At 45.7% G+C, this 13299-nt stretch overlaps 2 protein-coding genes across 2 annotated transcripts in view; one reads left to right on the top strand and one right to left on the bottom strand.

The window, feature by feature from the left end:
* LOC8044043 (EH domain-binding protein 1) overlaps positions 1 to 1158 on the bottom strand; it is a 61028-nt gene extending 59870 nt beyond the window's left edge. Inside the window, exon 1 of the mRNA XM_040504438.2 lies at positions 995 to 1158. The gene's annotated coding sequence lies outside the window, so the exon portion shown is untranslated. The remainder of the gene's footprint in view (positions 1 to 994) is intronic.
* On the top strand, positions 14 to 12838 carry LOC8044045 (myoneurin). Its single transcript, XM_002416543.5, has 8 exons — positions 14 to 149; positions 840 to 1018; positions 1917 to 2169; positions 4240 to 4308; positions 7505 to 8367; positions 9442 to 9577; positions 10383 to 10587; positions 12327 to 12838. Exons 2-8 carry the CDS (start codon positions 857 to 859, stop codon positions 12448 to 12450), a joined length of 1812 nt encoding a protein of 603 aa, XP_002416588.3. The 5' UTR covers positions 14 to 149; positions 840 to 856; the 3' UTR covers positions 12451 to 12838.
* Positions 12839 to 13299: the final 461 nt, after the last annotated feature.

Genomic DNA, 13299 nt, shown 5'->3' with positions numbered 1-13299 from the left:
CCACAATTCTTCTGTCAAATTGTTTCCCATAATTCATTGCGCCGGAAAGAAATAGTGTGAGGAATCTTGCATTTTAAACGCTATGTAGCATAATATTGTTGATCCGATTTGAGGTATGTGAATCTACGTACAACGTCGTCTTTTCAAAGGTACGTGGATGTCGTTTTCTCGTAGTAAATCTTTCAGTCGATGGCAAAAAAGAACGCGGCGGCTACCGCCGAGGTAGCAGACGAGCATGACAGACGATGGCGTCGTTTGTTAGGTAAACCGTTAACAAAATACCGTTCCGATGCCCACCTTTTCAACGCTTGACGGCACGATTAGCGATCGCAACAGATGCTCAAACACATGGGGCTTTTATTCGGAGTATCTAGCGCCCTTGTACATGCGTAAACGCATTCCGTCATGGAATGTTTTTGTGTGTCGACTGCTAGGCTTTCCCCCGAAAAAAGAGCGCCCAAAAGTTGGATCCGGCCGCGTTTGCACCGTTCGGCAAAGGCACGGAACGAAAAGAGCGGCCTCGTCTGCGCTATTGACGACCCGGAAACAAATATAATTTGAGTGGTGTGTTTTTGCTCTGAAACCGTAATCAGCAGCCGATGGAACGCTAGGCCTAAAGTCGCTTGTTTTCTAAGCCTAAAATTTCGTGCAGAAGACATGGCGCGTCTGCACATTTGTTGTTCTCTCGGGAGGAGTTGGTTCGCATGTTCTGCGCGTACGGATGTCGGACATGCCTTTGATTTTGGTGGGGGACACTCGTATGGACGCGATCTAACATCCTGTCAACGATATTTCAATCGCTGTGAAATCATTGAATCGATCTTGTGTTTTTAAACCAGGTTGCACATTCAAAACAATGATTCCCAGCACCGCGCGCAAGGCGGTGAACGGCGCCGGAATGGACGAGGGAAACCGCGCCAGAGAGTTCGGCTCTGTCCCGCTATTGGACATGCTTGCCGAAGTGGCGTCTGCGACACTCAAAAGTGACCCGAACCTTCACAAGGATCCACCGCAGAAGGTACGCTGACGGCGTCTCGTATGGCGCGATCCGTCTGCTTACTTCGTCCCACCAGCAGACGGCCTCAAATTTAAGTTCCCAGCACCTATTGTATTTTTTTAAAAATGCACTATTGGAGCGTAACTTGAATGGAACGGAGTTCTTGAAGGCAGCTTTCCCTGTCCTTTAGTCACCGATGTCGTTTAACTAAAAAACAAAACAAAACAAAAAAACAACAAGGGGAAGCTGCGTGGAGGGTGGCATATGAGCCACCGATAGGTGGCTCACATGACATTTTCCTCCTTTCTCTCTCCGCGGTGTTGTGAAATAAACTACTCAATTCTGAACAGAGCTTGCTGCTGAATAAGCGTGTGTCGATCACCTGTGCCCAGATGTTCACCACTTCAATAACTAATGTGTAATTAACAACGTATCCAGTCGTGTTTTATTGTTATCTAGTTTTATGTGTGCATTTTGTTTTTGTTGTTTTGTTATCTGCTAACTGTATTGTGTGTTTTTTTTTTTTTTCACTTTCATAGATTATTAATAATTTTGTTTGAATAATTAAAAAAAAGCCCCCCCCCCCCCCCCTTTTTCTCAATGTAATGCCCGAAAGGGTCCTTAGAGTAAATAAATAAAAATAAATAAATAAGAGCTATATTGAAATACAATAAAAAGCAGCAAGTTCTTTTTTTTAACAAATGCATTAGTAGTTTTGACTTCTGTATTTCAGTCCAAGAATGCAAGGTAACAACACTAGTATGATACTTTCAGTTTCTCAAATTACTCTAAAATATTAATTTCATAGTAATAATAATAATAATAAGGGGGGACTCACTGTATTATGTTATGTCCAATTCAACCTTTGTTTACAACAATTACAGCCATCCCTTTCCTTTCTCTCTTTTTCTCCCTGTAGCTCCGCAAGGCGACTCTTCAGGCGGATGCCTTAACGCTTGACCAGATCCGGATTCTGTCGGATCGAATGCTCCTGGACATGTTCTCAGAGCTGACGAGCAACGAGATGCGACGTACGTTCAGCTACCGCTGCTACCTCATGCCGAGCGCCTGTGCAGAGACTTTTTCCAGTTTCGGCAATGAGAATCGAGCCCGTCTTCAGATGAAAGCTCACCTGTTAGCACACATTGCCAAGCTGCTGACAGAGGCCAATGGTAAGGTGCCTGACATCCGGATTGTCAATAGCAGACACAGAAAGCCAATGGTTCCTTTGCCGCTTCGTCGTCTACTATTGGTGTCGTCTGCTAGTGCAGCACTGTGTCCAGCCCTATATTCAACAATTAAACTTAGCACTGAATATAGTGCAGGAAGCAGCATACATCCAGATCATCAATAGCAGACGATGGAGAGGCAAAGCCTCTTCGTCGTTTACTATTGGTGTCGTCTGCTATACTCACGGTCAGCTTTCTGTAGCAATGCAGTCAATGCTAGGGGAGAGGGTGCACCAACCGCTGTAGATGCGCTTTCCTCCTCTCTTCGGATTGCCACAGAAAGCTGACCGCGCGTATAGTGCAGCATTGTGTCCAGCACTATATATTCAGCATTAAATAAGCACTGAATATAGTGCAGGACACAACACTGCACTTGGCAGTGACTGAGAAATCGACGCTGCTAAAGTAGTAATTGACCCTGTGTCACTTCGGGACAGTTTCCAGCAGTTTTGCAGCGGGTAAGGCGTAAAACTCAGTGGCAAGTGGAGGGAAGCCTGGTGCTCTACCCAGCACTGAATCGGTGCTGTGCTGCATTCTAGAACCGGGGCTCTTGTAGTGTAAAATATGGTAGTGTTACAGAGCTCATAGATTTACTGTGCTCTCAATGGGCACTAATTGGTTTATCGACCTCTATAAGATATAATGCTCCACTAAGATTTAATTATTAACAGAGTAGCATTAAGGAGCGTGTGTCGCAGAAAAGCTGGAGCCGGTGGCGTGACGGGAAAATCCTGATTGGTCGATAGGGTCATGACGTCACATCTACATGACCTCGCGCGGGAATTTCAAACCACCCACAACGCTCACGTGAAATGTGACGTCACGCGTGGAATGAAAGTGATTAAAACATGACATGTAATGCAAATTAAAGGTCGCCGCGTGTGTCAAATTATTTCACTTTATAAAGTAATTCATTTGCCTTAAAGGGACGGTGCAACAATATTTAATTAGAATGTTTTTCACTTTACACGAGCTTACTGGCACTAGTGGGACTCAAGGATACTTGCACGCAATGCCACTGGCCCAGAAACTCCTTTGTTGCGGTGTAATTTCAAGGATCAAAGCGAGCATTTTCATTCAATCTCTCCTTCACAAAACAGCTGGGTGGTCACAGTACTGCCCCGTGTCGATATCTGAATGCGGCTCATAGATTAAACCCGAGAAATGCGTGGGCACCCTATTTGGGCTCATGATAATCGATAGCTCGAGAAGCATTCGGGTAGTGGCCCATGTCCAATCGCTGCAATGACGACAATAGCCGAATTATAACAATGTTTGGAACTCGGCGCGTGTCCTGTGCCTTGCCAACCCCAGTGCGTGGCTATGATCAACATTGGCGGCATATAATCGGCTTGAGATCACGTGGCCGCTTGTTCTGGCTGCGAGTTGAGGGGGGAACTTTTTTCTGCGACTTCAATTGCATGGGGTGAAAAACGAACGGGTGGTTCACAGGTCATTAACGTCAGGGATACATTCTAAGCGGTATTTGCGCAAAGTAGAGAAATCAATGCATCGATTCTCTAAAGAAAAATTTGAAGAATTATAGGCGGGATTTGAATCCATGACCCTTCGGTTGCAAGTCAGACATGCAAGGCACGCTTGCACAGTGAATGAGAAGGCGATGCGAATGGGGCCCGATAACGCTATCGTGTTCCAATCTTATTTTATGATTGTCTGTTTCCAAAGTATGAACATAGAAAATTATGCTTATTTAATCCTTTCAGTTAATTAGTTTAATTATTCTGGGCATTTCTCCTACTGCAGTACTATGCATACATGAAAAAGAAATTGAAGCAAAGAAATTTTTAAATCGTAAATAAGCTGCGATAGTCAGAAAGTTGTTAAGAGACTATCGAATAACTACCTCCAAATTTGCGTCAAAGAATAACCATACTTTTTTCTAAGTATACCGAATCTTGTTTATGAGCACAACTCATTATCTGCAAATAGACAGATACTGTGGAAACAAGCGTATAGGTATGTGTCTTAAGTAAAACCGCATCTTTTGCGCAGCTCCGGGGCGTCTGGGCAAGGTTCCATTCACTGCAGAACCAATCCAGGCGAGAAGAAAGAGGTTGCAAGGTGAGACAAAGCGAATATTTGAGCAGCAGCTGGAGCCGTTGAATATTGACGGATAGGGTTGCCACCTGCCCGGTTTTGACCGGCACATTCAGTTTTTTTGTCTAAGAGACCGGTTGTCGGTCTGCATCTAAAACCAGCTGTCATTTGCCAGCCTTTTCAATTTTTTTTTGGGAGAGAGGGGGGGGGGGGGGTAGGGGCTGTTTATAATTATAGTTCAGACCATGAACATTATTGGGTTTATAGGCTTGTGCATTGTCTATTTTTAAGTTAATTTCGTGTACGATGTCCTGGTCCCTGAAATTGTTCACTTAACCGCAAAGAAGACATAATTTTGGTAAAAAATACTGGCACGTTTACGATTCAGCGTAGCACATAGAGTCTTCAAAATTTACCGAAGGAGATCAGAGAATGGCGAGCAAGACATCACTTTGAATTCAAGGACACAATCCTTTTGTAATTCATGATTCGAGAGGTATGAAAACATAGTTACACAAATTTACGAGCGACCATAAACTTTCAAGCCATAGCCTCGTGCCGGTGCTCGAGCCTTGTGGTCTATAACCGCATTCACTACCGAAACATCCAGAACTAGCAGTTTTTGAAAATAATACGTTTACGCTCAAAATCTGCTCGCCGAGCGTCATGCTCAGCGTCTTAGAGCCATTTTTAATTGAAGCATTATTTAATTCGCAGCCATTTTTATGTGAACAGCAATAATCGGTTTTCCACCTGCTGCACAGATGAGTGTGCGAGATTTGTTTTTGGAGCTTTAAGTTTGAATAAATGGTATACATTTATGTATGTCATTAAGTTTCGTGTTGTGTATTCGTGTACTTACATGTGCTGTGATGTATTAACCCTTTGAGGTAGTGGAGCATTTTGCAATACCATTTCAACTTTAAGCTTTGTGTATCACGGTAAAAAATACCAAAAATGAGCTTTCAACATCTCCATCAACAGACCATATGCGAAATGTAGAGCGCCATCAAGTAGCGCGCCGAGAGCTACGTCTGCCATCGTGGTAGTGGCAAGAAAACGAAGCCAGTGACCCGACCGGCAAAGATCCCATGTAAACAAGCAACCTCACTTCATATGAGAGATGCGACGGCAATGCGTTGCTGCGTTTCGCTGCGGATGCAGCAGTACAGCAGTACACCTTTGATTCGTCCGTGATGTGAACACAAACGTGAAACAAGTTTCACAATTTTTTTTTCTTTTTTTACTTGAGACGCAGCTTTTGGCAAAAGCAATCGGTGACAATGCGAAAATACGTGCGGATGTTATCGCACGGCGTGAAGCTATTTACAACTATTGAACTGTGCCGTATTCTTTTCACGAAGTTGTGCCAAATTTGTTTCCGAACTTCTATTTTCTCTCTTTTATACACGTTGTAGTGTCGTCCTGCGTTTTTCTTGATGCGCAAGCAGCTCAATGTGTGAGGACGAGACCAAGGCTGTTAAGTGAGGCAAAAAGACGACAGTTTTAATAATCTATGCCACCAACCATAATTGGAGATGCGTATGGTTAACAGTGAACAACAAAAGCTGAAAGCACCATATAGTCCTCATTTTAATGTCATATATTAAACAAAATTAATTACTTTGGAAAGAAGGAAAACAATCTCATTAGCCGCCTCGGTGGCTCCGAGGCGAGAGCGCTGGCCTACGGATCCCCGTGTGGTGGGCTCAAATCCCGGCCGAGGTGCCCGCAATCTGACGGAGGCTTATTGTGGAGGAGGCACCGTGTAACCGAGCTTTCGATTGCACGTCAAAACATCCCCAGGTGGTCCAAATTAATCCTCAGTCTTCCGCTGGGGCGTGCCAGATGCCCGTCGTTGGTTTGGCACGTAAAACCCCCAAATTTGACTTTTTGAAAACAATGTCATTGCTTTGCAGCGATCTCTATACACTTGATCTGGCGTCGATAAACGAGGTTTGTAAAAGACCTCTAAAACTAAACAGAAGAATATGTTGATATATTATTCTTGAATATTTAAGGTGTGCTCATGTAGAATAGAAAACACAACAGACACAGACAACATGTCTGCTCAACACTCACAGAGGTGGGATTTTGCTGTCTTTTTCGTTGAACGTGGCGTTCGACTTAGGTTCATCGCAGTGGCTAAAACTTCTATGTCGGCGGTGGCAAAAGCTTTTGTTGTGTATGTTGAATCGGTCAACACGGGCGGTGCCCACTGCATTTCACAATCACCTTTTCTTTCTTTTTGCCCCAGCCGAGGTAAAAATTTTGTTTAGTGCAAAGAAGCTCGGGGGTGGTCTTGAGAAAGTCAGTGCAGTTATTCTGTCAGGGTACAGCAAATCTTCGTTAATAGCGCAACATCCATCAACTGTGCTTGAGGTCAATGCTATCTGAAATAAATGTGAGCTCTTTGCAGTGCCTAAAAAATATTGCCCAGGGAGTAGTTTTCTTTACAAGAACACATAGCTTTCCACCAAAAAAATTTTTTGCCAGTAACAGTAAAAACAAAACAAAAAACAATTAACCTCAAGTCGGATGTATTGGCATAGAGCAGTCTACCGCTAGACGGTACGACTTCATGCGTATTCGCATCGAAAAAAGAACTAAAAGCGTCCTCAGACACTTTTAGTAGGGTGATCAAAAGCCAGAAAACAGTAAAGTTTCCGAATCACACTTAGCGGCAGAGCGACTATGCCCTGGAAATGCTGAGAAACCGAAACTCGAGGTACTTGACGCTACCAAGGTGGCCGTGTGCACAGTGCTGCCAGACCACCAAACAGTTTCGCATATCGTCTATTGGTGAACTTTTTTATGGTTAAGGGAAAGCAGTATTTTCAATAAATACCTATTGCTGAAGAAAGTAAACAAGTGTCAAAAACAAAGAATTGGAAAAAACAAACAAAAAAAAATGCCAAATGTGGCATGGACATTTTGCAGCATATTTCCCATCGCGTTATATTTGTGACCTGTAACCGTAACATTATTAACCGGTTGGTTTCATGCTGAAATTAATTAACTGTAGTGACTATTGGAGTTCTGTCATTTTTATTAGACAGAATGAGAAATTAGCGCGATAAGACAGTCCTTGTACGTATGATTGAAAAGCCGACTGGTGTGGAAAAAGTTATTACCTTCTGACCGTGTTCACGGCAGAGTAACAGAACCCTTTCATGTACAGCTTATGGGGCCTCATTGCCCGAGTCACATACTATTCCAGGGACCGACACCGGCACTCGCCGTCGCAAGCGCAGCCAAGTGAAGAAAGGACCCTCCCAGCTGGCGAGCACCAAGGGCGACCGGCGTCGACCCCATCAGTCGCCGCACCCGCAGCCCCCGGCCACCCCCGGCCAGGTCAAGCCCAAGTCCAAGCCTCACTCCAAGCCGCAGGTGAACCTACAGGCCAAGCTGCACACCAAGCCCCACTCCAAACTGCACTCGAAGCCGGCAAAGCCGAACGCCAAGCTGCTCTCCAAGCCTCACACCAAGCTTCAGGTGAAAATCCTCAGCAAGCCGGACGGGAAGATGGCCGCAAAGCCGGGCAAGCCAAAGCCAAAGCCGTCTTCCAGCTCGGAGTCGTCTTCGGCGTGCAACGGAGACGTAATGTCTGAGCGGCAGTGGGAGGAGCATCCAGGTGCGGCAGTGGTGCGAATGGACCATGCGTACTGGGGCACAGTGCGGACGACCTGCGAGGAGGACGAGGGCAGCGACCTGGAGGAGTGGTGCGGGGATCGAGCGGAACGCAGGGGCCCCGTGCCGTGCCAGGCGGTGATAGCCACGCCCCCTTTTCCCTATGTATACGTGCCGTTGCTACCAAACACGTCGTCGGTGGTCGAAGTCGCGGATCCGGTGCGCCACCCACGATGGAGACGGGAGGGGCAGCGACGACGCGCCCGCGCGTCCACCAGCGAGGACGACGAAGACGAAGAGGAGGAAGAGGAAGAGGAGGGTGAAGAGGAGGAGGAGGAAGAGGAAGAGGAGGACGACGATGAGGAGAACGAAGAGGAGCGGCATCCCAAGGCGAAGTCGCGGCCACACGGGCGCCGTACCGCGAGACCGTCGGCCGAGACAGACGTGGAGCGGGTACGTTGAGCTGGGAGATAAGCTTTCCTTCATTTCGGGTTTACGTCTTACTGACACCTATTGAGGCCCATTCACACACTTGCGTTTGCTTAGGACCGAGCTCATGCGATCACTTACGACGAGAGAACACATTAGCATGCTGGCACCATCTATGAGGCGACCTTGAAACTGCATTTTTTTAGAGGGAAGGTTTTGCAATATCTGCGAGACCAAATGACATCTGTGACAAATGGTCGTTTATAACATTGTCACAATATTTTCGAGCCAAGAAAGATTAGGAAATATAGAGAATTTCCAAGTGGCTACCCGATTGATATCACCAGCGTGTTCTCTTGTTGATTGCTAGAGGTTTTAGGGCACACGGCCATATGCAGTCGCTTGTGTGAACCAGCCTTCACATAACATATTTTCTGTCACCTACTGTAGGTTGTGTATATACACCGGCACGGTGTAGATTGGAAACGAGTGCTGCGTCAACATTCAGCTGAAACTCAGTCGGTGGGAATGTGAGTCCCGACTGGACGCAGCACTCGTGTCCAAATCGTGCTCCTCTCTGGTCTCCGGCAGGTTGACGTCCTCGTTGTCTAGGAGGCGTTGGTCGTAAGTTCGGTCATAGCAATCTACGGTGGGTTGCCGATAAAATGGTTACCTATGCTAGCTGGGTTGTAAATCGCTTGAAAACCAGATTGGATGTTTGGCGTTTTGCTTTTTCTTAACTTGCACCATTTTGTAATGGCGAGGGTACTTTTCCCCTAGGCGGTGGAAATGCAGCCAGCCAGTTCTCTTACCTAAGAGGGCCGGCTGGTTTGAAACCCCAAGCGTGAAATCAGCAGCCTTATCGGTGCCACCTCTCTCGTTGCACTTACTTTTCGAGTCTCTGTTCAGCATATATGCAATTAAGGCCGTCCGTTATCACTCCGAAAATTTTTAGCTTGCCCCAGTTGTTTCGAAGAATGCACTCGAGGGCTCGAATATCTCCCGGAATCATCTGCTAGTTGTGCAGTTTGAAAATGTGAACTGCGTTTTTTTTTCTTTTTGTGGGTGTATCTGTAGAGTTCTTTCCTCCTTCACCAGCGCCTTGCCCTGAAGCACATCCGTGCCCTGCGTGCCAAGCGCAAGGATGAGCGGGGCCCCCTGGTGTGCAAGATCTGCAAGACAAAGGTGTTCACCGCCCAGGCCACACTTATGTATCACTATCGGAGTCACGCAGGTGAGCGAAGCACCGCTTCGGTGCTGCCAGAGTCACTACGTTCGCGCCCTCGTGTGCATGAGAGCCTTTTGTGGGGCATGCTTTGACATGCCGAGGGAGGCCACGTTGCTGCAACCGTTTGGTGCAACAGAAAGGAACCGGATGCTAGGAATTCTCGCAAGGACGCTCAATATTTGAAGCTGCGGTGCGGCAGAAAGCTAGGCTGCCACAGAACATTTTTACGCTGTCAGTTATGAGAGCCGGTGAAGTGTCGGGAAAAGTGTACCAATATTGCAAGATTATGTTGAGAAGTAACTGTTATCCTTGGTTCAGCTTCTGATTTTTTTTTTAACCGATTTGCATTAACTAGCCTTTCATAATTGTGGAGTCATCTTCCTGCAATCTTTCCAGTAAAAAAAGTTGTGGTGACCTTTATCTTCACTTTTATAATGCATCTGTGTTTAAGGAGCGACCGCTTCAGTTTGTTTATAAGGTATTGAACAGTCATTTCAAAGAGTGAAGAACCTGTATTTTCATCCATTTTCCCTCTAAATTTAATGGGGAAACTGAATTGGCATATAAGTCACATGACTTCATGTCATGCGACATCAATTTTCTCTTTGAATTTAGCGGGAAATTGACTCAGTATATAGGTCATGTGTCAATCTCTCCGTTAAATTTAGCGGGAAATGCAAAGACAGATGGACGGACGGACAAAAATTTGGGCTTGGGAAGGTGTTGCATTAAAATGCATTTCGTGCTTTGATATGATTGGATGAAGTGAAAGTTTGCCGCAGCTGTCAATCTGCACCCACTCCGTGTGCAGGCATCAAGCCGTTCAACTGCAAGATCTGCGAGGCGACATTCACTCGGCAGCACAGCCTCAACTACCACATGCTGATCCACAACAACAAGAGTCGCTTTGCATGCGAGGACTGCGGCCGTCACTTCCGGCACCCGTCCCACTTCAAGGAGCACTTGAGACGCCACACGGGGGAGACCCCCTACCAGTGCACAGACTGCAGCCAGAGGTGAGACTTTGACACCCCTCTGGGACTCCCAAAGGGTGCAGCCTTGACACCCCTTAGGGGAGTAGTCTAGGCTTGTTATAGCAGACCTTGATTCTGACCAAGATTTCGGCCTGTTGTAAAAGGAGTATGTTGAATGCAGATATGAAGTTGAGTCAATGGTGCATAGAGGAAAACCAACCAAACTTCACAATCGGTATGCTACCGTATATCCAAATGTCTGTTGTAACCAGGTGTTGTAATGAGCTTAGACTGTACTCCCTTTTGGTACGCCTTGAAGGAATGTATTGCCATAAAGTTGCAGCTTGGCACCCCTTGGAAATGCTGCCTAGAAGGTGTGGCTTTGATAAATGTACCGCCGAAAGGATGCAGTTTTGGCATCATTAAAGAAGATACTCCTCAAAAGCATTCTCTAGGGGTGCTTTGACACCCCTAGAGAATGCTCCTTAAAAGGTGGCTTCAATACCTATTGAGGGCATGAACACCCTAAAGACTTTGACACCTCTTAACGGAGTATTCCCCGAAGGATGTAGCTTTGATATACAGAGGGAATCTACTCTCTAAAGTGTTCACCTTTGACATCCCTAAAGGGCCCCAAAGAGTGCAACTTTGGTACACCTCAAGGGAGTTTGCACAGGTTGCGGGGAATCACCTTATCTGCAGTCACGAGCTTGTGGGCCGTGGGCCGCATAAATTGAATGCTGTCAGTAAGTCATACATAATTATCACTGTTGCTTTATTGAGACTAAAATAACACAATAATTACCACTTTACTCTGTTGTACCTCTTGCCCTATAATGTATTAGACAGGGGCAGACATTCCAAGTTGCATGGATTCAACCTTCCGAGAGTGGATGTTTAAGGCGATTTCATACGTGCAACAAGAGAAGTTCTGCCTAGGTTTCATAGATAATGCAATGTCTGTTTTTTGCAAAACTTTCTACATGTGGAACTAAGATCTATTAAAAGGTGCCACTATAGATAGGGCCAAAACATCTTTCTGACACATTCCACCACTAACCAAAATTATGTAGAAACGTGGTTCGAAGTCATTCCTGCCTATATTTAGCAACAGGTTAAGAGTCTAGGAGGAACTCCTACCACCCCTTTCCATTTTAGCGGAGCGAACACTGGAGAGGAGGCACCTCTTCTCTGGCATTCGCTTTGCTGAAGTGAAAAGGGATGGGAGGAGTTTCCTCCAAACTTGTCACCAACTATAGCTGCTAGAAAAGGGCCATAAAATTCCTCCCCAAAACATTTTTTTTTTATTGCAAAAATAAACTAGGCATTGCCAAATGCTCAATCTTCACCCAAACATAGCACTAGCAATCCATATCAATGTCGGAGTTAACCGTTGTCTTATTCAAAGGTATGCGATTTTCTTAAATTTTCAATCGGACACTGGCAGCCCTCTGTCTAATACATTTATGGAGCAGAGTGGCTCAATGAATAGTTTTTAAGAACGGCTCCATTTTTCCATTGAAATTATCCGAAAGTCATTTGTAACTTTTGAACAAGATAACTATTAGTTTTGAAGCTTTGGAATCTGGTTTGGACCGCTAGCGCTACATTTGCGTGGAGGCAGAGCATTTAGCAATGCATAGTCTAGTCTTGCAACGCAAAAAAAAAACCATACATTTTTTTTTGGGGGGGGGACATCATACTTTACGGTAGTCCAGTTTTGCGGCAAAAAGCTTCTAGCAGTCTTTCGACCATTTCTGAAGGGCAGTCTTCTGCTGCAGGTTCAAAACGAGGAACACCTACAAGCGGCACCTCAAGACTCGCCACGGCAAGATCCTGACGGCTCAAGGCATCCTGTCTCTCGGAGAGGCCCGATCGTCCAAGCTGGCCGCCACGTGTACATAGCATACCACGACTCCCTTGTACAGAAAACACACACAAAACGAACACAATGCCATTTTGTACAGCACCTTTGTAGGGAAACGGAAGGATCCCAATAAATGCCCCCATGCGGCACTCAATCGCTGGTCGAGCGTTCAGAGTCTCGTGGACCTCGATTCTTAAAATGCTCCAAGTGTGCATTTCGTCCTTGGTGTATAACGCTGTCGAAGGTGCTGGAACGAAAATGTGGCTCTATCTTGTGGTTTCTTTGCAAGCGCTCTCGCCGTGAATACGAGGTCCTGGAGGGAAGTAAGGCGCATGCGTCGGCAGGTTGCATGGCGTTGCGCACTAAAGGCCCGTTCACACACTTGCTTTTGCTTAGGACCGAGTTCTTGCGATCCCTTACAAGAAAATGCGCCATCTATGAGGTGACCCTGGAAATGCGTTTTACTAGAATAAAAGTTTTATGTTATTTGCAAGATGAAATATGAGTATGATCTACGAGAAATGGTTGTTTATTTAACTAGAGTTCCTTGTCTTCTGGGGTTTACTTTTCTTCAAATTGGGGGGCGTTTTTTTCTAGATTTATTTTTTCCAACAGATTCAGTGTTTTTTGGCGTCCGACAAAAAAGATGGCGTTTATCGGGCCTTGCGTCGAAGAAATGGGACATGGGCATAGAATTCACCAACCTCCAAAGAACAAGCTCGTTCCCAGAATACTCTGACAATGTTCCGGTACAGATAAAAGAAGGAAACGAGACAAGAAGTCTGGTTTCCCAAGAACTAGGCTCGCAGACAGTTCAGTGTGGCTGCGTTCGAAGTAAACACAAAATAAAACTGCACTAAAAAATGTTTTTCTCGGGAAGCTCGGGG

The sequence above is a fragment of the Ixodes scapularis genome, unplaced genomic scaffold (assembly GCF_016920785.2).
Source record: "Ixodes scapularis isolate PalLabHiFi unplaced genomic scaffold, ASM1692078v2 PGA_scaffold4__175_contigs__length_147842914, whole genome shotgun sequence".
NCBI lineage: Eukaryota > Metazoa > Arthropoda > Arachnida > Ixodida > Ixodidae > Ixodes > Ixodes scapularis.
This window is presented reverse-complemented; position numbering and strand designations above follow the sequence as displayed.

Coding starts and splice junctions, on each gene's coding strand:
- LOC8044045 (XM_002416543.5), top strand. CDS start 857: ATGATTCCCAGCACCGCGCGCAAGGCGGTGAACGGCGCCGGAATGGAC. Junction 2,170..4,239: donor GCTGCTGACAGAGGCCAATG/GTAAGGTGCCTG, acceptor TCTTTTGCGCAG/CTCCGGGGCGTCTGGGCAAG. Junction 4,309..7,504: donor GAGAAGAAAGAGGTTGCAAG/GTGAGACAAAGC, acceptor ATACTATTCCAG/GGACCGACACCGGCACTCGC.